Genomic DNA, 27,632 nt, shown 5'->3' with positions numbered 1-27,632 from the left:
TGGTCTTTTGCTATTGAGCTAGTGGAGCTCTTTCATGTTTTAGAAAGAATCCCTTATCTGTTATATAGTTTGCAAATATCTTTTCCATTCTGTAGGTGGCCTTGTCACATGTTGGTTGTTTCTTTGGCTGTGCAAAAGCTTTTTAGTTTCATGTAGCCCCATTTGTCTCCTTTTCACCTTTTGTTGTTTGTGATTTTTGGTGTCATATCCAGGAAGCCATTACCAAGGACAACGTCACATTCACATTTTTTTAATATTTATTTTTTAGTTTTAGGTAGACACAATATCTTTATTTTATTTTTTTATGTGGTGCTGAGAATCGAACCCAGTGCCTCATGCATGCTAGGCAAGCGCACTACCACTTGAGCCACATCGCCAGCCCCAACGCTTTTTTTTTAAATGGGCTAAATACTTGAATAAACATTTCTCCAAAGAAGATATATAGATGACTAACAAGTATATGGAAAGATACTCGCATCACTGATCATCAGGGAAGTGAAAATCAAAGCCACAGGAGTTGTCACCTCACACCTGTTAGGGTGACTATTAAGAAAAGCCAAATTGGGAGTGCTGGCATTGGCAAGGATGAAGATAAATCAGAGTCTTGCACACTGTTTGTGCAAATGTGGAATAGTACAGCTGCTATGGAAAACAGTGTGAGGTTCTTCAAAAAATTAAAAACAAATTTACAAAATAATCCAACCGTCCCACTTCAAAAACTGAAATCAGGATCTCAAAAAGATATTAGAATATTGTAGCATTATTCACAACAGCCAAGATGTGGAAACAACCTAAATATCCATCAGTAGATGAATGGGTAAAGAAAGTGTGATATATTCATAAAATGAATATCATTCAGGCTTTAAAAAGAGGGAGATCTAGCTGGGTGAAGCGGCCCACACCTGTAATCCCAGTGATTTGGGAGGCAGAGGCAAGAGGATAGAATGTCTCGGAAACTTGGTCAGTCCCTGTCTCAAAAGAAAAATTTTTTTAAATGAGCTGGGAGTATAGCTCAGTGGTAGAGCCAAGCACAACACCCTAGGTTCAATCCCCAGTACCAAAAGGAGAAAAGAAGAAAGGAATCTGCCGTGTTTGACGTGAATGAAACTGGAAGACTTAGGGTGAGTGAAAGAGCCAGTCACAGAAGGTCAAGTGCTGCATGATTCCACTCACACGAGGTAAATAAAACAGACACATCCGAGGATTCAGAGGGTGGAATGGGTGGTTCAGGTGTGGGTGAGACAGGGAGTTGACAATTTATAGGCACAGAGTCTCAATCATGTCAGATAATAAGTTCTTGCTGAGACTTGCTGTACGACATTGTCCCAATGTTAACAATACTGAACACAACACTTAAATTTTATGAAGAGGGTAGATCTCATGTTAAATGATCTCATCACAATAAAATAAAAAAATGTTTTTAATTCTTCTTTTTCTTCAACTCATTTTTGAAGGGTGAAGAGAAACTCACAACCACATTCTGTAGAAGGAAAGATTCTGCCCTCAAAGAGGGCGTAGTGTTAACCAGAGGGACGTGTATGAGACTGGAGGAGCGCGGCAAGGTGGACGGGCGGTTGAGCGGCAGGGAAACTGGCAGCTGCTCTTCCTCCCTCTGCACTTCACGCTTCAGACTTCTAATCCAAGCTGTCGCTTCACTTCCCAATTTCCAATTGACATCCTTCAGATGTACATTCTGGGTTGATGCCTAAGGACATTTAAAAATAGTTTAGTGCTGAGCAAAAGCTAAATATATTCCCAGAATTCCTATGCTAATCAATTATTTATCCCTTACAAATGCTAAGATCAAGAATGAAAAAAGTTGTATATCTCAGCTTGACAGGAGGTCTTAGGAGACTAGCAGGAATAAAACCTTTCAAGTCTAAAGTGAGTAAAATGGGTGAAAATGAGCTTCCCTATTCAGTTATACATTATCTAAACAAGGTAAAGAATATTCCTTTGCCACCAGTAGTTAAATGCAAATGTATAATTAATGAGGGATTTATAATTTATGTGGAATATTTTAGTCTCCTACATGAGAGTCATCGGGACTTTCTGACATAACTGGTGAATGTACTGTGGTATTGTCATACTTTACCCCTCACTTCTGTTTTAATACAAAAGGTGATAAGATACACTTAATTCCAACTCTAAGTAGTATCATTTTGTCCCTAAACTTCCTATCTTTAGATACGTCCATTTTTAAGAAGTACTTTGGAGGAGAGAGTGAAGTCTTTATTTTTTATTTGTTTATGTGGTTCTGAGGATAGAACCCAGTGCCTTACCTCTGTGAGGCAAAGGCTCTACCACTGAGCTACAGCCCCAGCCCACACATACATTTTTAATAGACTTTATTTTTCAAAACAATTTTATACTTACAGAAAAATCAAGAAGATAGTACAAAGAATTCCCAGATACCAGGCACCAGTTTCACTTATTATTAACATCTTACCTTGGTATGGTATATTTATTGCATTTAAAACACAAATATTAATACATCATTGTTAATTATTAAGTCTATACTTTATTCTGATTTCCTTAAATTTCCCCCCAGTGGTTTTTTTTTTTTTTTTTTGGTTACAGAAGATGTGACCACTGAGAGCCACATCCTGAGCCCTATTTTATATTTTATTTAGAGACAGGGTCTCACTGAGTTGCTTGGTGCCTCGCTGTTGTTGAGACTGGCTTTGAACTCGTGATCCTCCTAAGGCTCCAAGCTGCTGGGATTACAGGCTTGCATCACCATGCCTAGCTTTTTTTAAATTGCTGATGCTGAGGATTGAACCCAGTGGTTCTTTACCACTGAGCTGCACTCCCAGACATTTTTATTTATTTTCAGATAGGGTCTCACTAAGTTGCCCAGAGTGCTCTCAAACTTGGGCTCCTCCTGCTCAGCTTCCTGAATTGCTGGGATTATAGGTGTATGCTGCCACATCTGACGCCCCGATGTCCTTTTTCTGTTCCAGGATCCCACCCAGGAAAAACCATGTCACATTTAGTTGTCCAGTCTCCTCAGGCTTCTCTTGGCTGTGAGAATTATACAGACGTTGCTTGGTTTTGATCTTTTGAGTTTTGAGGCATACTGATTAGGTATTTTGTAGGGTCTCCCTCTACTGGAATCTGTCTGCTGTGTTTTCTCATGATTAGCATGGGATTATGTGTCTACCCCCACATATGTGTGTTTGGGGGAGGGAGACCAGAGAGGCAAGGACCATCCTTACTTACCACATCGTGTCACATTATGGGGAAAGGTCATCAGCATCACCCCCTGGACCTGAGGAGGTATTTGTCAGGTTTCTCCACTGTGAAGTTACTTCATTTATGTATGATATTTTGGGTGCTGGGGAATCAAACCCAAAGCCTACTTACACATGCTAGGCAAGTGCTCTACCACTGAGCCACACCCAGCCCACAAAGTCACTCTCTCCTCTCTTTCCATGCCGCACTCTTTGGAAGGAAGTCACCATGTGCCTCCACGTGAGTGGGAAGTTATGCTCCATCTTGACAGCAGTTTGTCTACATAAATTATTTTAAAGTATTCTGCATGAGAAATGTGTCTCATCTTCTCCAGTTATTAATTTATTCAATTGCTTATTTATATCACTATGAAATCATGGATATTTATTTTGAACTTTGGGTTGTAATCCAGTGCTACCTACGTTATTGATTAGATTATTCCAGCTTTGGCCTTTGGGAGCTCTTTCAATTGCCTCTTGTGCACCTTCTACATACATCCATTAATGTGAGACTTTTGTTTTTTTAGCACTTCATTACATTCCATACTACAAGATGCTCAAGGCTCATTTTGTATACTTCCTGCTATATTTAGTAAATCATAAAAGATGGCTTTCTTCCTTATCTCTCAAAGTTGTTCTGGAGCTGCTTCAGGTTCAAGAACAAAAATCTAAATACTTTAACAAAACCTGAGATAAAAACCAAAATATATACATAGGCTTCAGAGAAGTCGCGCTGCGCAGGGCTACCATCAAGGAACTGGGCATGAAAACAAGGGGCTTGAAGCGCCCCGAGGATTCGCATCCTTTCTCTACCTTCAGACCAGATCATGCTAAGACATTTAAACCAAACGGAAGGGACAAGGGCACAATAACATGCATACATGTGTTTGTGTGTGTCATTCTGCTAAGATTTTTGTCACATTATATAAATTTATTGAAACATCACACTGCATCCCATAAATATGTACAATTATTATGTGGCAATTAAAAGCCAAACTAGGGGCTGGATGGAGCTCAGTGGTAGAGCAGTTGGCCTAGTACGTGCACCATCCTGAGTTGGATCCCCAGCACCAACAAAATAAAGCAAATAAGAAACTTTTAAAATTTTTAATTTGGGCTTACAAGTAAAGGCAAAGAAAACTCACATTGGCGTGGCTAATGTAGACAAGAGCTGAGGTCCAGATTCAGGTGAGTCCATCCTAGGCAATGGGCGGCTGTGGCCAGGACCCTCTCTTCTGCCTTGGGCTCCTGGATGCTGCCAGGCCTTTCACCCTCCGTGTACACAGGGTGTGACCACAGCAGCTGCAATTCAGCTCTCACACCCTCCAGCACACCACGCTCCGCCTCTTGCTTTTGTACCGATCAGTATTGAGTCTACACCTTTCATGTCTTCATATAGATCTGTCATGCCCTGTGTGTGCCACATACCAGTTACAGGAAGTCACATAATTTATGAAACCAATCACCTATATATAGACATTTATATATGCAGTTATTTTTACTTTTCCTATTACAAAGAGCTAATGTATATTCTTGCACACAGTTCTTTATTTATATGTGCTAGTATTTCTTCTGAAGGAGAGATTCTTAGAGAGGAATTGAGGGACCTAAGGATATTAGCTGCACTCTTTTATAAAACCTTCTAGAAATAAAGATTTGACAGTGGTGAATTTGTCAGCCAGCTCTTACTTCTCCATTTTATTCACACTATTAAATACTTAGTTTCTAATTAAAATATATCATGTTGATGACAGTTCCATTACATGAGAGAGTTTTGGGAAACTTATTTTCCTTTGGTCCTATTCTCTTTTAAATTATCTACCCACATGGTTTTAGCTTTTTTTTTTCCTCTGAAATTTTACTATTCTTAGATCGAGGATGTATCTGAATGGACCCCATGTTTCCTCTAAGATAACATAGTCATTTTTCACTGTCCCCTTCCCACACCATCAGAATTGTTTTATATAGCAGTCCTTTTCATTTAACATTCTTGGGTTTTTGTTTTGTGTTTTATTTTGGCTCTGTGGATTGAACCCAGGGGTGCTTAACCACTGAACCACACCCACAGCCCTTTTTATTTTTTATTTTGAGACAGGGTTTCACTAAGTCAGTTAGGGCCTTGCTAAATTGCTGAGGCTAGCTTTGAATTTGAAATCCTCCTGCTTCAGCCTCCCTAGTTGCTGGGATTACAGATGGGCGCCACTGGCCTGGGTGAACACTCTTTTGAATGCCTAATTTTCAACAAAGCAAGTAAAGGAGCGATCTGATGCTTTGTTTTCCACAGAATGAGACCTCCAATAACGAGCAGACAGTTCAATCTTCTTTGTGTTTCCTGTGCTGGTTTTGTACCTCATTTTGGGGAAACACCACTCAATTTCACCACATGATCTGGCATGTGGATCTCCCTACCCTAATGATAACCCCCCACCCCTCTTAGCCACCTCCTCCCCTCCCAATTTCTGCTTTCCTTAAAGCTTCCTGTCTTATCCTCTGCTAGTGTGAGCATGTCTGTAAGAGGAGCACCTGTTTTTTACGGAGAGGACCTGTGAAGTACAAACAGTACTCTGAACAGGCACACCCCTGTTTCCTTCCCTTACCAGGAGTCACGTGTTCCCGGGGCACACAGGCCATTTTCCACATCTACATACAAAATGTTCATTCCGTTGGGCATCCAGGTTCTGTGTGTGGCCAAATCACCTGGTGCAGCATGATGGGTCCTTTAAAATTGTCAGGGCTCTCTTTCACTCTGCCCAGTGGCACCAGCAAGACAGGCAGGTGTCCCAGTGTCATACCACAAGGAAGCTCCGAAGTCACCAAGGAACCAGAGGTGGCATGATGAACAGTACAAGAATACCCATTTGGCACAACCCCCAAGGCCAACCCTCTGGGAGATGCTTCCCATATAAAGGGCACAGTGCTGGAGAGGGTAGGCGTTGAAGCCAAATGGCCAAATTCTGCCATCAGGAAGTGTGTCAGGGTCCAGCTGATCAAGAACAGCAAGAAAATCACAGCCTTTAACCCAGTGACAGCTGCTTTGACTTCACTGAGAAAAATGATGAAGTTGTTAGATTTGGTTGAAAAAGTCATACCGTTGGTGACATTGCTGGAGTCCACTGTAAAGCTGTTGAAGTGACCAGTGCCTTTCTTTTGACATTATAAAAAGGCAAGGTGGAAAGACCAAGATCGTCAATTTTTGATGGCAAAAACAGTAGCCATACATTTTTACATTAACAAGAGAAAGACCCATTGGACTATCCCAAGAACTGCTGTGATCCGTCTGTTTCTAACATGGGACAGACCTGCACCGATTGGTGCACTCCCAGCTTTTCATGCAGAAGGCTTTGAAACCACTGTTCACACGATCCGTCTTCCCTGGACCTCCACAGTGACTAAATCTGAGTAGGACTTGCTCTTCCCTTGGATTCACCAATTCTGAGACCATCAGCTCACTTCAAGGAATTTTTTTCTCCTGCTAGCCATTCCTCCTATTATTAAAATATTTCCTATATTTTCACAGAGCAGAAGTAAATGTTTAGTTTTGAGAAGCTTCACTAATCTCTGCATACCACTTAGACATCTGTGCACATATATGATATGTAGCTATTAAAATGAGTCCTTTGGGGCTGGGGTTGAACGCTCATCTGGCATGTGTGAGGCAGTGGGTTTTATCCTCAGCACCACGTTAAAAAATAAATATGTAAAATAAAGGTATTGTGTCCTACGACAACTAATATATATATATATATATATATATATATATATATATATATATATATATATTTTAATATTTATTTCTTGTTTTAGTTCTCGGCAGACACAACATCTTTGTTTGTATGTGGTGCTGAGGATCGAACCTGGGCTGCAGGCATGCCAGACAAGCACGCTACCACTTGAGCCACATCCCCAGCCCCTAAAAAATATATTTTAAAAAATTAGTCTATTGGTCTGGGGTTGTGGCTCAGTGGCAGAGTGCTTGCCTTGCACATATGAGGCACTGGGTTCGATCCTCAGCAACACATAAAAATAAACAAAATAAAGATATTGTGTCCATGTATAACTAAGAAACATTTTTTAAAAAATGAGTCTATTACAATGAAGCCCAGTCCAAGGAACCCTTATCAGGAATAACGCAATTTCAATAAGTACCAGTTTTCAAAGTATGACTTAAAGACCCCTGGGTAGTCCCAAGACCTTTCAGTGGTCACAAAATCAAAACTATGTTCATAACAATGCCGAGATATTATTTTCTTTGTGTGTTTTGTCATCACAACAGATTGAACTCAGAAGCAGATATGAAAACCCAGTTACACATTCAATTAAGTCAATAAAGAGATTTACAAAAAAGTGTAAAACAAACAACTTTTTTTTTTGGTAGGGGGGGAGGGGTGGATTGAACCCAAGGGAGCTTAACCAGTGAGTCACATCCCCAGCCCTTTTTCATTTTTCATTTTGAGACAGGATCTCACTAAGTTGCTTAGGGCCTTGCTAAATTGCAGAGGCTGGCTTTGAACTTGCAATCCTCCTGCCTCAGCCTTCAGAGCCTCGGGGATTATAGGTGTGCACCACCTTGCCTGGTTCCCAACTCTTCCCACTAATAGGTTGTTTTAGAAAATGGGGTTTGGGGATATTTTTGCTTGTCTGTCTTTGTGGGATTTATTTTGTTTGTCTGTTTTTGTGCTGGGGATTGAACCCATTATTTAGTACAAAATATTTTCAACAAAATATTTTTATGTTGACATGTTGAGTTGAACAAATAGATAAAATTTCGATTTCTCAATTTATAGTATAGTAAATATCAATAAATATAATTGACATTAAAGCTCTTTGTGTCTTTACATTTTTTTTTTTCAATCTCTGGGGATCCAATCCAGGGCCTTGTGTATGTGAGGCAGGTGCCGCTACCACTGAGCTACATTCCTAGCCCTTTAGTAACTTTTAAGAATGTACAGGGTTTTCCCCACATAAATACAGTTATTTCACACTAGACAAAGGTGCCAAAAATATACATTGGAGAAAAGCAAAACTATACATTGTCGATGAGCAAAATGTGGGGGAAGGATACATATGTGGGCCTCTCTACAGCAGCTAGAATTAAAACCCAAACAGGGACGGAGACCTTAAAGGAGAACACTGAACGCACCTGCCGGAGACTCTCCAGGAACGCAGAAGCACATCTGCTATTTTAAAACAGAGAGAGTTTAGTGCAGGGAGTTGGTCACACCACTTACGAAACGTGGCGCTACCAAACAGGAGGCAGGTGCCACGCCGGGTAAGAGCAGAAAGTCACCGCACCACCCAGGGGTTGAGGGGACCCAGCCCGAGGTCGCCGGGGAGGCTGCGCTGTGCAGGAGGTCCGCAGGGAAGGAGAGCCGGGGAGGCAGTGCGGTGCGAGAGCCTGGGCCGCTGGCGTCCTCCTCCAGCTCCTCACTGTCCCTCTGGCCTCCTCCTGCTGAACCGAGTCAGGAGCCGGCAACCTGGAAAGAGCAGGTAGGAGCAGTTCGCGGAGGTCCGCCTGCCCCCACCCCATCCCCCCCTCGGTGCCCCCCCCCCCCGCCCCGCGAGGAAAAGCCAGGGGCAGAAGGAAAGTGCAGTGGAGCGTCCCGGATCCCAGCAGCACGCAGAAGGACCCTGAATCACAGACACGTTCAGAACACGGGGACTGAGACACCCATGGACACACAGGGCCAGAGCCGGCCCGAGTAAGGTGGGCGCTAAGAAATGGGCGAAACGGGGAGAAACAAGTAAGAGCAGGGTCCTGCAGGAGCAAAACAGCACAATTAACCAGCCCTGAGACACACGATGAAGTGGAGGAGAAAGAGGGAAAAGGAGAACAACAACAGGAAGTGGAGGTGAGAATTATCCAGAAGGGAGTCCTCATTTAGCCATAATTTAATTTCCATAAAAACAGAAATGTGCTTTTTCCTGTGATCTCAGTGACTTAGGAGGCTGAAGCAGGAGGATCATAAGTTTGACACCAACCTAGGCAACTTACTGAGACCGTTCAAAATAAAAAATAAAAAGAGCCAGGGATGTAGCTCAGTGTCAAAGCACACCTGGGTTAACTCCCCAGTACCAAAAAGAAAAAGTTAAAAAGTCATACTTACAAAAGTGTGCCTCACCTCATCCCTTTCACCTTATTTTCATTCCCTTCTTTTCCATCCATTTCCTTTTCCTTTTATCCTTCGTAGATAATCAGTCTCATTAATTTCTGATTTATTCTGTTTCTTTTTGCCCAAACATGTATATTTTCAATGATTCTTTTTTCCTTCTTTCTTATGTAAAAGCTGACAAGCTATAGATGTTCCTTCCACTGATATTTTCCCACACTATATTCTGGAAATCACCCCAGTGCATAGAACTCTCTGCCATCCTTTGTTATAGCTGCATAATGCTCCATTTTCTGGTGGTAGCATTTTGGTGGGTGTGTATGGGGGATTGAACCAGGAACATTATACCTCTGACTATATCCCCAGCCCTTTTTAAAATTTTTCTTTTTAAGGCAAGTTCTCACTAAGTTGCCAGGTGAACCTCAAACTTGTGCTCTTCCTGCCTCAGCCTCCTAAGTAGCCAGAATTGTAGGCATGAGCTACTGTGCCTATTTTATTCAGCCACACTTCTGCATATGGGCAGTTAGGTTACTTCCAATATTTCATAGTTATAAACAATGGTGCAACATGCTTTTTTCATATGTTTTTGCAAAGTTGAAAGTATGACCATGAGGGCTGGGGCTTTAGCTCAGTGGTAGAGCGCTTGCCTACCACGTGTAAGGCACTAGGTTCGATCCTCAGCGCCACATAAAAATAAATAAATAAAATAAAGGCATTATGTCTATCTACAAGTAAAAAAATAAATATTAAAAAAAGAAAAAGAAAGTATGACCATGAAGCAGGATACTGAGTCAAAAGGTTAATAAATGTACTACTCGATTAGATATCACCAAATTCCCCTCCAAAAAGATCATATAATCACATTTCTACCAACCATTTATGAGGGTTCCTCAGACTTACTTTTAAACTAGAAGTGACGTTTTCAGAGCATTAAAACTGAAGTACTTTCAAACCATGTTGAAAGCCCACACAATCAACTATGCACTTAATGGATTAAGCTGGTTCAGTTGACATGTAATCTTCATTAGGAACAGTGTGGGAAATAAGAAAATCTTTTAGCCTAGAACAGCTACTCCATTGTAGAGCCTTTTTTTCTCGCATATCGATTTGCTGTGAGGAAGGATCTACTTTGTAGTGAAGGAAGTGGAATGGAAGAGGGAGGTGACCTACATATGGCTTTGGATATTTGGGTTCTCATCATGGAGGGTGCAGTGAAAACAGAGGTTTCCTCCCCTCCTTCTAATCATGCTCCGCTCCAGGCTAACCATATGGATTTTGATGTCATTGTTGAAATCTGCTGCTATCCATAGCTTTCCACAGAGCCTATATGTTTTGAAAGAATAGGTCTCTACCCCTGGATCTAGAAGAGGGACATATGATTCAGGACTAAGCTAACTAACCCATGCTGGGTCCCTGGTCGTCATCAATGTCTTGGGTATGTTCACACCCTAGAAGAGCCAGGTAGAGACTATGCATCTTACAAGAGAAAAGAGAAACACTGCATTCATGTTTGCCTAACTGAGCCTCTCAACTAAAATAACCTCGAAGCCTATCCTACTTCTGGACTTTGTTTTGTGACTCAATAAATGTCATTTATTGTTTAAACAAGTAAATGTGGGGTTTTCTGTGACTTGTAATTAAAACCATTCTGATTTATATAGTGAGCGACTTTGGGATGACTGATGAAAACATTTCATAAGAACATGCTCATGTCTTTGCATAAAGCTTTTCCACCCCAGAAGTCCATGAGTCATCTTGCCGCTGATGGCTAACTCTACTACACTCACGGGCCAGCGAACAGTGGGGATAGGTTCTAAGAAGTGCCGCTGTTAGATGATGTATGTCACTGTGTGAAACCAGTCTACGTACACAACTCTGATTGGGGAGAGAAGGTCTGTGCAAAAGGAATAGTTCTAAGATACCAAGTATTGAATGAGATCATAGACGAGTACAGCAGGAAAAATTTCCTAGTTAAAATAATCACTGCCATCCTTTGTATTAATTAGTATCGTGCTTTGGGGCTGAGGTTGAAGCCTAGTGGTGGAGTGCTCCTATAACATGTGGGAACCCCTGGGCTCCATCCCCAGGCACCACCCCCAACACACGGTATAACACTTCAGTCTCCCCTTACCCACTCCCTGTGTACCAGAATGGACCAAGGATGGTTTTCTGGGTAAGGATTTTAGTGGAGCCCGTGGGCAGGGTGACATTCATTCTGGTACTTGACTTGGTTGTGCACCTTAATTTTTCACAAGAAGACTTTCACTTGGCTCAGAACATGACCCTGATTTCTTGCTTTCCAGAAAAAAACAAGTCCCCAGACTAGAATTTTTCAATGTCTTAGAGCGTCCTACCTGCAACTTACCTGCATCTGCACCCGCTCTTACCTAAAGCTGATTTCCACGCTTTCTCCATTGGGGGCTTCCTGAGATGTGCATGTGTGTCCCCGAGGATTGGCCCCGGGAGTTCTACTGCTGAGCACAACCCGGCTCTTTTTATTTTGAGACATGGTCTTGCCAAGTTGCTGAGGGTGGCCTCGCTGGTGTCACAGGCGTGTGCCACCGTGCCCAGCTTGAGATCGCGCCCTCATCCACCCAGTCCCCCAAGCGCCCCCTGCCAGCATGTAGACACACCCTGGTCTTTTCCTTTATAAAATACAAGTTATACACCATATATGTATGACGTGCCGTGTGCAACTAACTAGAATAAAAATTCAAGACTCTTCCTTGATCACACACGCACGCACGCGCACACGCACACGCAGTATCAGGTGGTGTCTCCTCCACAGCCAATTGTTTTCCGGCCAGGCCTATTTACGGAATCCCCTGCCCCTGTGGTCTGCGTGTTTTCCCCACATTCTTTTAACCCGTCACCATCTTGTCAACCACGTAACACAGCCCAGAACTGTGCCCGTTGCTCATCTGTGAAACGCCGGTGGGAGAACGGCCGCCTGCGTGCGGGCGGCGCCCAGGCACCGTGTGGACCCTGTCGCGATCCTTAGTTCCGCTCAGACCGCAGGAGCGTCAGGCCAGGGGGGAAGCGGAGGGCCGACCCCGCGGCTCTGCGCGCGGCCAGGGCGGAGGCGGCTGCGGGAGAGCGAGTCTACGGCCGCAAGCGGGGCCTCCCCGCGGCGCGCAGGTGCTGCGGCCGGCCGGCGGCCGCTTCCTCCCCGCGGACCGGCGGCTCACGCACATCTGTGGAACGTGGGCACGCGCCACGCGCTAACGGAGGGGCGCCTGGGGCCACAGTGACAGCTTTTAAATTCAGCTTTTTTATTTACTTTCCCCAGAATCAACCGCCAATTTCACACACAGCCACCTTAGCCTTAGCCTGAGTGGACAAATTCGGCTGCCTGCTCCGTAGTGCATTTTAATAGTTAAGAAAATCAAATACACAGGACACCAGTTTTGCCTCTCAGAAAGGAGCCCAAGCTCACGTCTGAGGAGATAAAGGCACCAGCCGACTTCCTGTCTCCCAGGAGACAGGAGGGCGCGGCGGGGGCGCGGGAGGATGACGCCACCCGGAGCGCCCGCAGCCTCACTGCGCAGGCGCTCGTCGCCCTGGGGTCAAGGGCCGGCGCAGTGCGCACGGGAGTTCTCGTCCTGACTGGCTGCATGTCCCGGGCCGTCGATAAATGGCCTCGCAGGCGGGAAAGTTGAGTCTCCTGTGCGCCAGGCCTCCGGGGCGATGTGCAGTGACTTCCATAGGGCTGAGTCTGGGACCGAGGTGAGAGTCCCGGGCGGGAGCGCCGGGCGGGCGGGGCTCGCGGGCACTGGGGGAGGCGCGCCCGCTCCCTCTCCCCGCAGCCCCGCCGGCTCGGGCCGGAGTCCGCGCCAGGCGGAGGAGAGCTGTCCCCACTGCGCGCGGTGCCGGGCCGCTGCAGAACCCCCGCGCTCCGCCGCCTGGTCGCGGCCCCAAGCCGCCGCAGATGAGCCGCTGTGAGAGACCGCTCACTGGGCAAGGGAGCGAGCAAAAGGCCTTCCCGGTTGGAGCGGCTGGAGGCTGTGTTGGTACCAATGCTGTCTCCTTAGTCCCCTGCCTGTGCTCATGGCACCAGGTCCCTGTTATCCCCCTACGCTCCAGAGCCACACGAGCCGGTTCAGGCCCTGCAAGAACTTATTCACGGATCAAACCTAGTGTTGACTGCTTACTTGTGTTAACCAGTGGCCAAGTGGTAGGAGTAAGAAACAGAAAAAGACAGCTTCTGCACCAAAGAACTAACTGCCTTAAAATTTACGGTACATGCAGTAAAAGCATGCTGTTCAGTAGAGGGGCTGGCTTCATGGAAGACTAATTGCAGGAGATGACTGAAGCCTTAATGACCATTTGAAGTGACACTGATACCGACGGTTATCTATCCGTGACAAGTTCTGCTTCCTCACATGTTGAAGTTTGAACTTTAGAGAAGCACGCAGAGGCAAACAGGGTTTAGTTTAAAAAGGGGACTTCTCCCAGGAGGGAGAAGGGGACCATTGCTGGTATCCCAAGAAGTGAGGTGTTCTGCCCTTTTTATATGTCCTAGGCTGTCTTTGTTCTGCCCTCTTCTGTGTGACTGGGCCTAGGAAATGCTGAATGAGGTGACCAAAAGGTGGGAACAGGTGGGCTGAAGGGGGAAGGGCAGGATATAGCAGCCAAGGACGCAATAATTGCTGAATTAAAAGTTGCAAGTGTCTGCCTAGTTTTGGTTGCTATGCATGGCATAGTGTTTTTTTTTTTTTTTTCTTTCATTTTACTAACCACCCTGTTATTAAAGTAGTACATGTTCATTACAAAAAATTTCAATAGTACTAAAAAGTGGGAAACTTCTACTTCCACAACCCCATTTACCAAGGATAACCCTGTGAATATTCATATGTTTTTCCAGAAGTTTTCTGACAACATATTTTGGAAGCCAAGATGGATAGTGCTGGACTTGGAAGTTCAGAGACTTTGGTGCTAGTCTTGTTTTTGCCAGGAACAAGCTTTGTGATTTAGGATATAATTAAACTCTGCTTCTACCTTTGTAAAAGAGGGTGGAAGCCTGCTTTCCTATTTTCTTTTAGGCTCTGCCTCTAGGAGGTGGTTTCTATATTTTGTGTCCTTTCCACTAAATACAGTTTTGTATAGTAAAAATAAATATTGATAATGCTGACTGATTTTCTTCTCTTAAATACAGGATGGCCTCTTTGCCAGAGGCAAACATTAAATATGACAAATATCTAACATTTTAAAGTAGTAATTTTTTTTTTTTTTACAATCATAGACTTTTAGAACAATGCTTATCACCTCCAATCTTTGCTTTCCTTCTCATCCAGAACAGAACCCACGCTCTGTTGTTACAATCACTCCATCAAAGAGGCTGTCAGTTTCCTTGCTTCTTTTTACCTCTACTTAAGCTAACCATGGTTAGGCATATTGTCACTGTGTCTCTGCCCATTCAACTTACTATTACTAGAGAAAATCATAACTCGACAGACACATTTCACCTTAAATTTATAATTATTAACTTCAAATGGGTACCCAGTCCAACTGCATTTCCTAAGTAATTCATATTCTCACTATAGAATGTATCTTCAAATCTGACCTTATCCCTGAATTCCAAATGCATATATTCTATTTTCTTGACACAGCCACACATGTATGCTTCCTAGGCTTCCCAAACTGAACACACTCATCCCTGGTTGAATCTTGGCTCCAGGAAAACTTTAAAGAAATGTATATCAGAGAAGAGTACTGTATGTAATAATGAGTGTGACAATTGTAATGTGGTTATGCTGGAGAATGTCTTTTTTGAGGAGATAGATATAAGTATGTGAGGGGAAGTGGTTCAGCAAAAGAAAAAGCTCAAGCAGATTTGGTGAAATATTAGCAACTAGTGAATCTAGGTAAAGGGATATGGGTGTTCATACAATCCTAACAGTTTGTAGGTTTTAATTTTTTTCAAAATTAAGAAAATGGGAGAAGCTAAAAACTTGAAACTACATTAATTAAAACTAAACTGCATTATCCGAAGTCTTGATTTACCACCATACGTATACACTCACACCTCAACCTTCTCCTCAGATCTTCCTGTCCCATAAAACGGCAATTTCATTCTACCTGGAGCATAGCCAGACAACTTGAATTGTCCTAGAGTCTGCATTTCTCTTGGATCATTCCACTTCATCAGAAAATCCTATCTGCCATACCCTCAACACTTCTCTCTGCTTTACTGCAGCCATTCCTAAGCCCTGTCACTGCAGCCTATTGTATTGCAGGGGCCTCCTGCTGACCTCTGGTTCCACCTTTCCACTTACCCAGTGTGTACTACACAGAGCACCTCTGATCTCCTCTCCTGCCTTTGTGATTTTGTCTGCTACTTTCTCCCTCATTCTTCTTTCTATATTAACACTAAACACACCCGACATTTTGTTTCATTTTTATGTTGTCATCCTTTCTAACTCCCAACCTTGGCATAGAAGGTTCTCGAGAGCAAACTTGGCTACCTGTTGGGTTGGTGCCATGTCTGGCACAGTATTTGGCCTACAGTGGGCACTCAGTTATTAGTTTATTCCTTTCTCTTTCTTCCCTCTTCTTTCTACCTTGCCTCGTGTCATTGAGAGAATACAAGACATTTCATAAGAACTCCTTAATTTTTCCTATAGTCTTTCTGGTACTAATTTCTAGTTTGTTTCCATTATGGTCACAACACACTTTTTATGATTTTGATTGTTTGAAATTTGTTATGTTTTAAGGCCCAGGATATTTTCTGTCAATGAATTTGTTCCATGAATGCTTAAAAAAGTTGTGTGTTCTGCTGTTAGTAGGTGGGGTGTTCTGTATGTGAGAGCCAGTTGGAGTGTGTATCCTTGCTGATTGTCTATCTGGTAGTCCTGTCCATTGCTGAGAAGTCAGTGTCCAAGTTGCAGCTGAAATTGTGGACTTGGCTTTCTCCTTTCAGCCCTGTTAGTTTTGCTGCAGTATCTTGAGGCCTAGTTGGATACTTCTTTATGGTGGCTTCATCCTTTGTTATGTAATCTCCCTCCTTGTCTCTAGTCATTTTCTTTGCTCTGAAGTCTACGTTCCTGCTTTTTCACCTGATAAGCTCCTCATCCATTCGCGTGTCCCACGGATCTTGGAATAAATTGGGTGCTCCGTGGGGATCAGCTGTTGCGTTCCTTGGCCGCCTCCTGGCAACAGTGGGAGAGTGGGTGGTGGTGTCACAGTGGGGAAGGTGTAAGGGAGCAGTGACAGGGAGCCCTCCGGAGGTCCCCAAGGGCAACACGTGACCCAGAGTGGTCCCAGGGGAGGAGGCTGGGTGGGGGGCAGAAAGGCAGACCTTGTGCCTGGCCTGACACTGATGGTGCCCGGTCACCACTTTCAGAAGGGAACCCTGGACAGAGGAGCCACAAGCCCAAGCCCATCCTGGGGGGACACCCAGAGTGGCACGAGGAGGCACCGTGTCGCAGGCCCCGGGGGCAGTCAGGGTAGAGCTGTGGGTGCCTCCCCCAGAGTGGCTTGGGGGCTGCCGCTTGGTCCCTCCTCTGAATGTCCCTGCCAGGGCCTGGCTCTTGCCCTGGTGAAGCTTTATCCTCTCTAGGCCTTCGGCTGCTCAGGACTGTCCCTGTGAGCGTCCTGACCCAGGGACGGGCCCTTCAGCCTGCCACCCTGAGCTCCCCAGGGCTGCTGAGCAGGGAGCAGGACCACCTATGGGTGGGGGAGCTGGGGCGCAGGTGTGGGCAGGGGAGGGTGTGTGGCCAGAGCCCCCAGCCCCCAGGAGTGCAGGGCTGGCTGGGAGGAGCCGTTTTCCGGGTCTAGTGTTTGGAGTGAACCTTTCAATTCCCATCCCTTCAACTCGGGGTGTTGGCTCTGTCCCCCTTTCTTTGTGATCCCCGCGGGGTTTCCATTTGACGTGGGTCAGAGATCCCAGTCTGAAGTGAATGGAGGGCAGCCTCACTTCCATCCTGTACTAGATGCAGACCCCCCCTCCCCCTGGGTCTCTGATGTCACAGAGCCACCCGTGTGTTCCTGGTGGTTTGGTACCGCAGACCCTCCACTGAGTGTTTTCTTCTGAATTGGTCCCTTCCCCGTGGACAAGAAAAGTGAGGCCAGCTTTTGTACTTGCCAGGAACTGGCCTTTCCAGAAACCCCTGTGTCTTCACCCATCTCTGAGTCCCTGCCTAAGGTCCTTCAGTCCACCACCAGGGACTCCTGTCCTGAAGGGCAGGTGCAGGGGAGACCGAGTCCCTTGCCTTTGGTTTCCCAGGGCCGTGGTTTGAGGAGTGTGTTTCTCCAAAAGTGCTGATGAAACTCCCCTCCCTTTGAGGGTGTGGTGTTGTGGTCCTTCAGGAGGGTGAGGCCCTGGGGCCCTGGCTTCCCAAGGGGATGTGCGCCTCAGGGCTGGACCTCCTCTGGCCAGCAACTAGGCCCTGGTTCTACCCTCTGCACCACACATGGTCGCGCTTGGTCTCAGGTGTGCTCATGCACACACACACACACACACACACAGAAACACACAGAGACAGACACAGACACAGAGACATGTCACTGTGGGCAAGGTGGTGACTGCCTTTCTACTTGTGGGTTGGGGAGGCCGAGCAGGGGCATTGGCAGTTCAAGACCTGCCCAGGCCAGTGTGTGAGATCCTTCGTCAAAGACACTAGAAAGGGCTGGGAAAGTGGCTCGGGAGTCGAGCGCTGGCCTCACATGCGTGACCTTGGGGCCTCCATGACTATGACCAAGGAGGATAGAAGGGAGGAGAGCAGGGAAAGGGACTGAAGGAGCCCAGTCCTCGGCCTTTCAGCCATGTGGTGTGGGACACGGCTACAAGGTCCCTCGCTGGAAGGAGAGAGCGAGACCTCCCTGGACACCCGGCCTCCTGGTGCCTGACACGTGGACGCCTCAGGTCCCAGAGGGGGGAGCAGTCAGTCTGTGAGGTTCCCAAACAGCCAGCTCAGGCTCTATGGACAGAGCAGGGGAAGGGACCTGGGTGACAGGGACGCCTCCATCTCTCTGCACCCCAGGAAGGGCACCTCTGGCCCTAGGGTTCTCAGCTGGAAGGTTCGGTCTTCATCGCTGGAAGGCGACCCACCGTCTCTCCTGTGGGCTGTAGGGAGGGTTTTGGTGAGTGACCTGATAGGACCTTGTGTGGCAATGATGAGGCAGGCACCCTGCCCTGGCCCCCACACCCCACAGAGGTCGGGAACGTGGCCCTGGATCTCAGGGGGCAGAGCGACCCGCACTAGCGTCCTGGCGTGAGGGGACTGCTACCACGCTCTGGACACCAGTCTGTCCGAGTTGGAGGAGACAGGCGCTGAATGGCTCCAGAGGACCTGGGGTGGGGTCTTCACGGGGCGAAAGCCACGACAGAGTTGTGTACTGGCGAGGCACGGGCCCCGGGGCCTGGTCCAGCTCCTCCTTTCTCAGCAAGGAGAGGTCGGGGTCCCGAACACACGGGAGCACCGAGGTTCCACAGACCCTCCTTGTTCTGACCAGGAAGGTGGCCAAGGTCCCGGAGGCCCGAGTGGGAGATGCCACCGTGGGCCACCCCCATGTGTGAGTGGGCCACTCCTGGCTGTGACCTCACAGGGGCCAGCATTGTGAGGCCCTTGAGCCAGCGGGGATATAAGGCCGGGTCGAGGCTGGCACCTTGTCCACAAGCACAGGAAGCTCTAGGCAGTGACCTGTGGGACTCCCATAGTTAGCGCGTTTGGTGGTTGGTGGTTTGGTGGTTCTGGTTGCGGTCTCTGATTTGGGGCTTTCTGTTGGGCTTTGTTGTGTTAGTTTTGCTTGTGTTCTTTGCTTTGTTTGTTGTGTTTGTTTTTAGCTAGCGGGCTTAGTGGGCGTGGGGCGGAGGATGTCCAGAGAGAGCAGTGAGCGTAGTGTGGTGCGGAGGGTGTGTCGGGACCTCGCGGCCAGCTCCTCCTTGGAGGAAGCCCTCACGGGCCGCTATGAGCCCTTGGGGGTCGTCGGGCAGGGCAGCTTTGCCAAGGTCTTCCTGGCCCGACACATCCTGACGGGGACGAAGGTGGCCGTGAAAGTCCTGCGGAAGGGGGCGGGGGCCACCTTGTCCTGGGTCTTGTCGGAGCTGGACATCATGAAGGGCTTGGAGCACCCGCACGTGGTGCAGCTGCTGGAGATCGTGGAGACCCCCGGCACTGCCTACGTGGTGATGGAGCACATGGCTGGGGGCCAGCTGGGCCAGCACATCCCGGAGGTTGTGGGCCTGTGGGAGGACGAGGCCCGCATGCTGTTCGGGCAGGTGGCCAGCGCCGTGGGCTACTGCCACGCGCAGGGCATCGCGCACCGGGACGTGAAGGCGGACAACGTGCTGCTGGATGCCGCGGGCCGCGCCAAGCTGTGCGACTTCGGCCTGGCCTGCAGGTTCAGGGCCGGAGAGAAGCTGGGCCTGCTCTGCGGCACCGTGGCCTACTGGGCCCCGGAGCTGCACCGGCGAGAGCCCTACGACGGCCCCGCGGTGGACGTCTGGAGCCTGGGTGTCCTCCTGATCCTCATGCTCACGGGCAGCGTCCCGTTCACCGGGGCCAGCTATGAGCAGGCCAAGGAGCAGGTGCTGCAGGCCAGGTACCACCTCCCGTTCCACCTGTCCGACGAGGCGCAAAGCCTGGTGTCCTGGATGCTGACCCTGGAGCCCGCGCACAGGCCCACGCTCCAGCAGATCCTGGGGCACCCGTGGCTGAGCCAGGATGGGGAACGCTGCCCGAGTCCTCCCGCCGAGCTGCTCCCCAAGCGCGCGGACACCTCCATCCTGCTGGCCATGCTGGACCTGGGCTACGGGCTGCAGGAGACCTGGGTGTCGGTGGCGACGCGCCAGTTCAACCAGGCCATGGCCACCTACCTCCTGCTGGGCCACCAGAAAACCTGGGGGGCGGGCTGCCAGGTGCGGCTGCAGATGCCTGGGTGGCCACAGGTGGGGCCTTGCCCGTCCCTATGCATCCCCTCCAACTTGACTCTGGGCCCAAGGTGGGGCGTCAGCAGGCCGGCCATGCGCTCCTGGCCCCTCTCGGCCTGTGAGCAGCAGCAGCAGCAGCAGCAGCAGCAGCAGCAGCAGCAGCCTGAGGAGCTCAAGCCTTCAGGGCAGGTGGGCAGCAGGAGAGCCAGCCTGCCCGCCATCATGCTGTGCAGCCTGTCGGCCAGCGTCCCTGCTCCCGGCCCCACGGCCCCTCTGCCCGGGTCCTCCCAGGCCCTGGCACCGGATCCCAGCTCCTCCTCCACCGCGCAACCCCCTGCTGGCTCCAGGACCCCTGGCCTGACCCGTGACACCGCCAGGGGATGGAGGGGAGTGGTCCGGAGGATGGCCACCTGTCTGGCGAGGCTGTGCTGCTGCGTGCAGGCCCCCAGGACCGGCTCCGGACGCTCCAACAGAGTGGCTCCCGCAGCTGGAGGGCCCGCGCCACCACCAGCACCCAGGGACCCCCCGGGACCTGCCCCCACCAGAGGTCAGGCCCTCAGAAGATTCTTCAAAAACAGAGTGGCTCCCCGGCCAGCGCCCAGCTGAGACGCCCACGGAGCCAAGTAGGTGGAGCGGTGCTGCCTTGGGTCTCACGTGTGCCTTGATGAGTGTCATTTCCAAAGGATGAATGGACACCCTCTGCCCTTGGGGGGTGCCACCAGGGTTAGGTCCACCTGGGCACCACAGGGCGGGCGACTCTGACTCCTAGCCCCTCTCATTGTCCACAGACAGGTGGCCCGGGTTCTACCTCACGAGGGCCAGCTGCTGGAGCGAGATGTGCAACCTGCCCTGGCCGCCGCCTCCCGGACCCCTCAGGCAGGAGGACACCCGAAGACACCCGGACACCAGTGGGCCCCTGCGCCCCACCCGGATCCCACCTCAGGGACTTCTCCTTGGACACGTGCCCCGCCCTGCTCTCCTCTGCTCTCTCTCTCACCCTCTGGGGCAGAGATGCTTCCCAATAAGCTCCTCATCCATTCGCATGTCCCACGGATCTTGGAATAAATTGGGTGCTCCGTGGGGATCAGCTGTTGTGTTCCTTGGCCGCCTCCTGGCAACAGTGGGAGAGTGGGTGGTGGTGTCACAGTGGGGAAGGTGTAAGGGAGCAGTGACAGGGAGCCCTCCGGTGGTCCCCAAGGGCAACACGTGACCCAGAGTGGTCCCAGGGGAGGAGGCTGGATGGGGGGCAGAAAGGCAGACCTTGTGCCTGACCTGACACTGATGGTGCCCGGTCACCACTTTCAGAAGGGAACCCTGGACAGAGGAGCCACAAGCCCAAGCCCATCCTGGGGGCACACCCAGAGTGGCACGAGGAGGCACCGTGTCGCAGGCCCCGGGGGCAATCAGGGTAGAGCTGTGGGTGCCTCCCCCAGAGTGGCTTGGAGGCTGCCGCTTGGTCCCTCCTCTGAATGTCCCTGCCAGGGCCTGGCTCTTGCCCTGGTGAAGCTTTAACCTCTCTAGGCCTTCGGCTGCGCGGGACCGTCCCTGTGAGCATCCTGACCCAGGGATGGGCCCTTCAGCCTGCCACCCTGAGCTCCCCAGGGCTGCTGAGCAGGGAGCAGGACCACCTATGGGTGGGGGAGCTGGGGCGCAGGTGTGGGCACGGGAGGGTGTGTGGCCAGAGCCCCCAGCCCCCAGGAGTGGAGGGCTGGCTGGGAGGAGCCGTTTTCCGGGTCTAGTGTTTGGAGTGAACCTTTCAATTCCCATCCCTTCGACTCGGGGTGTGGGCTCTGTCCCCCTTTCTTTGTGATCCCCGCGGGGTTTCCCTTTGACGTGGGTCAGAGATCCCAATCTGAAGTGAATGGAGGGCAGCCTCACTTCCATCCTGTACTAGATGCAGACCCCACCCCCTCCCCTGGGTCTCTGATGTCACAGAGCCACCCGTGTGTTCCTGGTGGGTTTGGTACCACAGACCCTCCACTGAGTCGTCTGAATTGGTCCCTTCCCCGTGGACAAGAAAAGTGAGGCCAGCTTTTGTACTTGCCAGGAACTGGCCTTTCCAGAGACCCCTTGATAGACCCAACCTGATCTTTTCTTAAAATTGGGCATCTCGCCACAAACCCATGAAAAGATAATTTCGGCTTTACTATAAATTACTGCAAATTCTGAACCTACTTGGAATGCCTGCCCATGCCCTGAACTCACCCATGTCCGGTTTTCCCTGACCAGATAACAACCCTTTCCTAAACCTTAGTGACGCCTCATAAATTCTGGCCTTCCCTGGCTGGATAATGACCCTTTCTGAGTCTCTAAGATCTCCATAAATACTGATGCCAGGGCCAGCAAAAACGTAAACTTGTATTATGCTCCTCAGAGTGTTGTTATCTGTAACCCCCCTTTGTGTAACTTTTTGGGCTATAAACTGGGCCGCAAAGAAGCCTCGCCGCTGTCCTTGGCTCCCACGATTTTGATGGGCAAGGCAGCCCGGCCGGTCGTAACAATAAGCTTGCTTTAATTTGATTTTAATTGGAGTCAGTGGTCTTTTCTTGCGTCCTGGTCTAACACCCTGTGTCTTCACCCATCTCTGAGTCCCTGCCTAAGGTCGTTCAGTCCACCACCAGGGACTCCTCTCGTGAAGGGCAGGTGCAGGGGAGACCGAGTCCCTTGGTTTCCCAGGGCCGTGGTTTCAGGAGTGTGTTTCTCCCAAAGTGCTGCTGAAACTCCCCTCCCTTTGAGGGTATGGCGTTTCGAGCCTTCAGGAGGGTGAGTGCCGCAGTCCGGCTGCAGCAAAATAACCGGGAGGTGACAAGCAACTTGTGTACATTGATACAGCAGGAGTGGGAGCCGTTTATTGTAGGACAGGAGGGGTATATATACATAACTAATTCCACACGGCTTATCTTAATTAACAAACTAGATATAGCAGTCAACCAATAAGGAATCATCATCTTAATGATTACACACAGCTTAACATAATTGACATAATCTAGACACAGCAGTCAGTCATTAAGGAATCTCTATCATCTTAATGGCTCGCTGGTGTTACTTCTCAAACCACTCCCTCTGGCAAGATGCCAGGTGCCATCTTGAGTTGTTTATGGACCCTATCAGGTGAGGCCCTGGGGCCCTGACTCCCCGAGGGGATGTGTGCCTCAGGGCTGGACCTCGTCTTCATCTAGGGGTGGGCCTTCAGCTACCCTGAATTCCAAGGGGTGCAGAGCACAGAGCCACACATCCTGAGTGTCCTGGGGACAGGAGGCATCAGGGATGATGTATGGCCTGAGACACAGCGTGGAGGGGTGGGGGAGGGCAGGAGCTGCTCTCCAGGCCTGTTCCAGGTCCCCAGGTCCCAGGGTGCCTTCTTAGGCCCTGCATGTGTGGACTGAGAACCCATCGGGCAGCTGGCACCTGGTTCTGATGAGCCTGAGGAGTGTCTAAGGGCTAAGCAATGGCAGGCCTTGCCTGGGGTGGGGAGCAGCTGCCCTTCTCCTCCTCCTTGGTCCAAGCTCAGTTCAGATCTGAGGAGCAGGGGACCTCTGGAGGACGCAGCTGGGAACCAGGGGAGCGACTTGAGTTGCAGAGATGGTGGCTTCATCCTTTGTTATGTAATCTCCCTCCTTGTCTCTAGTCATTTTCTTTGCTCTGAAGTCTACGTTCCTGCTTTTTCATCTAAGTTCCTGCTTTCTCATCAAATCTCTATTGAAAAAAAATCTCTCTCTCTCTCTCTCTCTAGAGAGAGAGAGAGAGATTTTATATACTGATTTTCTTGAATTCCCTCCCTTTAAAATAGAACAGTGAGTGTTACTCCTGAAAGTGGCTTCTCTCCTTGTGGTAAGGCTCTCATCCCTCCACTCTCCTCCTCAAGGACATCACTCCTACTGTTACTCCCACTCTTATGGTCATTTTTTGTCTTCTGTATCTTCTACTTATCAGTTTTTTTCCTGTCAGGATCCCAATACAGTAGGTAAAAACAAACCCAGGAAAGACCTCCCTTGATGCCATACCCCTCCTAGTTCCATTCCTGTGCTCCTTGAGGCAGCAATTATTTCTACTGCCTCCACTTTCTTGTCTCACAGTCTTTTTTTTTTTAATTGCATCATAGTTACTCATAATTGTGAGGTTCACTTTAGCATATTTATAGTTTTCTCCATTTGAGCCCCCAGTACTACCCTTTCCTTTCCCTCCCCTCCTCTCCCTGTCATAGTTATGAGTGACATTTGAGTTTCTAGTGCAGCGTCTATGTCCTCTTCATTATGGACCCCTCACTGTTGATCACATTACTCCTTAAAAAAAATAATAATTCTTTGGGGCTGGGGATATAGCTCAGTTGGTAAAGTGCTTACCTAGCATGTACAAGGTCCTGGGTTCAATCCCCTGCACCACCAATACCATCTTTCTCTCTCTCTCTCTCTCTCTCTCACACACACACACACACACACACACACACACTCACAGTTCTCTTCACTCTTTTTTTTTTAACCAGAGATTGAACTCAGGTGCCATTGACCACTGAGCCACATCCTGAGCCCTATTTTGTATTATATTTAGAGACGTGTCTCACTGAGTTGCTAAGCACCTCACCGGTGCCGAGGCTGGCTTTGAACTCACCATCCTTCTGCTTCAGCCTCCAGAGCTGCCCGGATTACAGGTGTGAGTCACCAGGCTACTTCTCTTCCCTCTTAAGAACTTGCCTTTGTTAGCTTTAGGACCGAAGGAACCTAGGAGAATGTGTCCTTCATGCAGGCAAGCTGTCAAAGAGGAAGGAGCAGATCAGCATATGTCTTAATTCCTGCTGTTAGTATTGCCCATTAGAAGAATCCTTTCTTGGGGACATTAGAGAGAGGATGGGAGAATACACCAGAAGTGTTTGTCCAGCGAAGTTTCTGCCTTACAAGTGGAAGTGGGATAGTGGCATTTGGCTGTCAAAAGCTTTTGCAGTTTTGTTTTTGTGCTTTCCCATCTCTTGCTATGAACTTGCATATAGTTGATTTTCTGTGCAAATGAAGTTTTGAAGCAGAGTGTATACTTCCTGATGGAATCTTAAGTATGCACTTACTGGAATTATTAATTTGTTATAAATTCTTAAGTTTAAACTTTGTTCTTATAAATTCTGTTAGAAATTAATACTGCTTAATTAGGTATGTATAATAATTTGTGCTTGACTTTTTATGTATCTGTTTTTCATTTTCAAATAGTATTATTTCTCTTTAAAAAGTAATTATGAAAGCAGCAGTCTTTCTAGGAATATACTTAGAAACAATAAAATTTAATCATGGATTATGAAATAACAGTTGCTCTTTCCGCATGGTTTAGACCAATGCTTGATTCAAGGGTCAAGCCTAATCCTATGCCCTGAAGGGTATCTGAATCAGAGTGACTGAGGAATTGTCCTCTGATTCTAGGGAATGTCCATGCTGAGGACCAAACCTTATCTTGATTATATTCATATTAACACTTCTTCCACTTGCCTTCCTATTCATCCCAGCTGCTTCTCTTATGCATATAACCTTGTGTTACTGTTTATATACATATTTTTCTTAAAGTAATTTCCTCTGCATAATCAGTAGTAAAACTACTAAGAATTGATTCAGCGGGGCCTCTTATAGGATAGGGTTGTGGATATTTGATTTAGGATGTTTGCTTTTTTCTGGGTATGATGCTGGGGATCAAACCCAGTGGCTGTTGCATGCTAAGTAGGTACTCTACCACTGAGCTACACCCGCAGCTGGATGTTTGAGACTACCGCAGGGGTCCATCTGCAAACAGATTTAATCACCAAAGGTGAAGGGAGAGGGGAATGAGCCTTTAATCAGTGAGTCTTATATACACATTTGCCTTAATGTCATTCCTGGTTCATTTTAAGTGCTCTTCTTGCTCTAGTATAAGCAGTAAAGTGCTTCCTTTAATGAAAAGGTGTTTCCATAACTAAATTAGGTTTAAAAAAATCTATGTGATATGTGTTCTATTTAACAGGCATTAAAGATACACTCCCTCTAAAATGGACTTTTGTCAGTGTGTATTAAGAACCTTGACGATAGCCATAAGAATACTTCTTGATTTTTATTAAATAGATGTTTGCATAGATTATCCAAACATGATATATCACATAATAAATAGTTTGAGATTCTTTATAGTCTCCATTGTTTCCCCAGTTCTACCTGTCAGTGCTCTCTTTACCTTTAAATTAGCAGGTAGAAGCTAAGTTTTTGCCAAGCATTGCATTATGGAATTGGTGGTGGTGAGCCAAGATCCTTTTCCTTTAAAGTGTTTACATTTCAGATAAGGGAGACCTGTTTTGTTTGTTTTTTGAGATGGGGGTCTCACTGTGTTGCCTAGGCTAGCCTCAAAATCATGATCCTCCTGTCCCAGCCTCTCAAATAGTTGGGATTACACACCACCACTGTGCCTATCTTAGTAATGTCTTCTTAAGTAAGGAAATAGCCTCATGGAAGGATGAGACCTTGAGAATGCATGGAATTTTCATTCATTCAGTAGTTCTAGACCTTATGGGATTTAATTGAAGGAATAGGGTGAGACGATTCCAGATAGAAGGAATTGTTTCACCATCAATGTAAATTTTGTACAGCAATTCCCCATTGATGGGGGATATATTCCAAGACCCCCGATGGATGCCTGAAACCACAGATACTACAGAACCCTATTGCTCTTTTTTCTCTATACACACATTGACAAATTTAATGCCATTTCCATCTTAAGCACTTAGCATGCACTTTGGCTTTAACTTTTTAGGTTAAGGTATAGCAGCAAAATTAGCAAATTTCTTTTTCCTTCTTTACAGTTTGACAGCTAGGAGGTTCATTCTTATCAGAGGTCTTAGCAACCTTGGTCATATTTTTTTCTTTCCTTATTGAGTCAAGAACGTTCCCCTTTTCACTTAAAGGAAACATTTTAATGTTTCTCTTTGACTTATATGATTTTCCAGCATCACTACTCTTGGGCTTTGTGTTCAAGGATTACAGTTGATTTGATAACAGATGGTTACTAAGTAATTAATGGGCAGGTGGTATATACAGTGTGGACACGCTGGAGATGACTCATGCCTGTCACTTCATACTACTTAGAATGGTGCACATTTTAAAACATGTATAATTTTTTTTCTGGAATTTTCCATTTAAATTTCAGATATTAGTTGTCCACAGGTAACTAAAACCATACATGAGGGAGACTACAGTATGTAACTGAAAGAAATACACTATGTGTTAAACCTCTCATTCAAAATTAAAGATGCCTTAGCACAGGTTAGAACTGACCATCCCTTTTTTGTTTTCACAGTGCCTTATGTATACTTCTATTGTAGCTCCTACATAATTTTATTATACTTTTTTTTTTTTAGCCCTTTGAGTCTCCCCATTAAATTCTTGGAGGACAGCAACTATTTCCGCTACATCTGCATATCCCAGC

General features: G+C 47.6%; 2 protein-coding genes and 1 long non-coding RNA gene across 4 annotated transcripts in view; 2 read left to right on the top strand and 1 right to left on the bottom strand.

The window, feature by feature from the left end:
• Window positions 1–262: 262 nt before the first annotated feature.
• On the bottom strand, window positions 263–12,384 carry LOC124083262 (uncharacterized). 2 transcript variants are annotated; one of them, XR_009225453.1, is made up of 3 exons: window positions 11,706–12,384; window positions 4,379–4,644; window positions 263–1,705 (listed from the first exon to the last, which is right to left on the bottom strand). It is a non-coding gene; the product is annotated as an uncharacterized LOC124083262 (long non-coding RNA). The 2 variants fall into 2 exon arrangements; XR_006848689.2 differs by having other exon boundaries at window positions 11,728–12,383.
• Window positions 12,385–12,894: 510 nt separating this feature from the next.
• Xrcc2 (X-ray repair cross complementing 2) overlaps window positions 12,895–27,632 on the top strand; it is a 31,315-nt gene continuing 16,577 nt past the window's right edge. The window contains exon 1 of the mRNA XM_046429817.2: window positions 12,895–13,066. Coding sequence (XP_046285773.1) covers window positions 13,028–13,066 — 39 coding nt within the window. The 5' untranslated portion in view covers window positions 12,895–13,027. The remainder of the gene's footprint in view (window positions 13,067–27,632) is intronic.
• On the top strand, window positions 13,220–21,297 carry LOC124083216 (sperm motility kinase 2B-like). Its single transcript, XM_046429816.2, has 2 exons — window positions 13,220–20,833; window positions 20,999–21,297. The coding sequence occupies exon 1, from the start codon at window positions 19,155–19,157 to the stop codon at window positions 20,814–20,816; it is 1,662 nt and encodes a 553-aa protein (XP_046285772.1). The 5' UTR covers window positions 13,220–19,154; the 3' UTR covers window positions 20,817–20,833; window positions 20,999–21,297.

The sequence above is a fragment of the Marmota monax genome, unplaced genomic scaffold, assembly GCF_021218885.2.
Source record: "Marmota monax isolate L192 unplaced genomic scaffold, Marmota_monax_Labrador192_F-V1.1 WCK01_AAM20220418_F8-fsc00193, whole genome shotgun sequence".
NCBI classification, from domain to species: Eukaryota; Metazoa; Chordata; class Mammalia; order Rodentia; family Sciuridae; genus Marmota; species Marmota monax.
The sequence above is the reverse complement of the archived record's forward strand: the minus strand, read 5'-3'. Positions and strand labels throughout refer to the sequence as shown.

Coding starts and splice junctions, on each gene's coding strand:
- LOC124083216 (XM_046429816.2), top strand. CDS start 19,155: ATGTCCAGAGAGAGCAGTGAGCGTAGTGTGGTGCGGAGGGTGTGTCGG.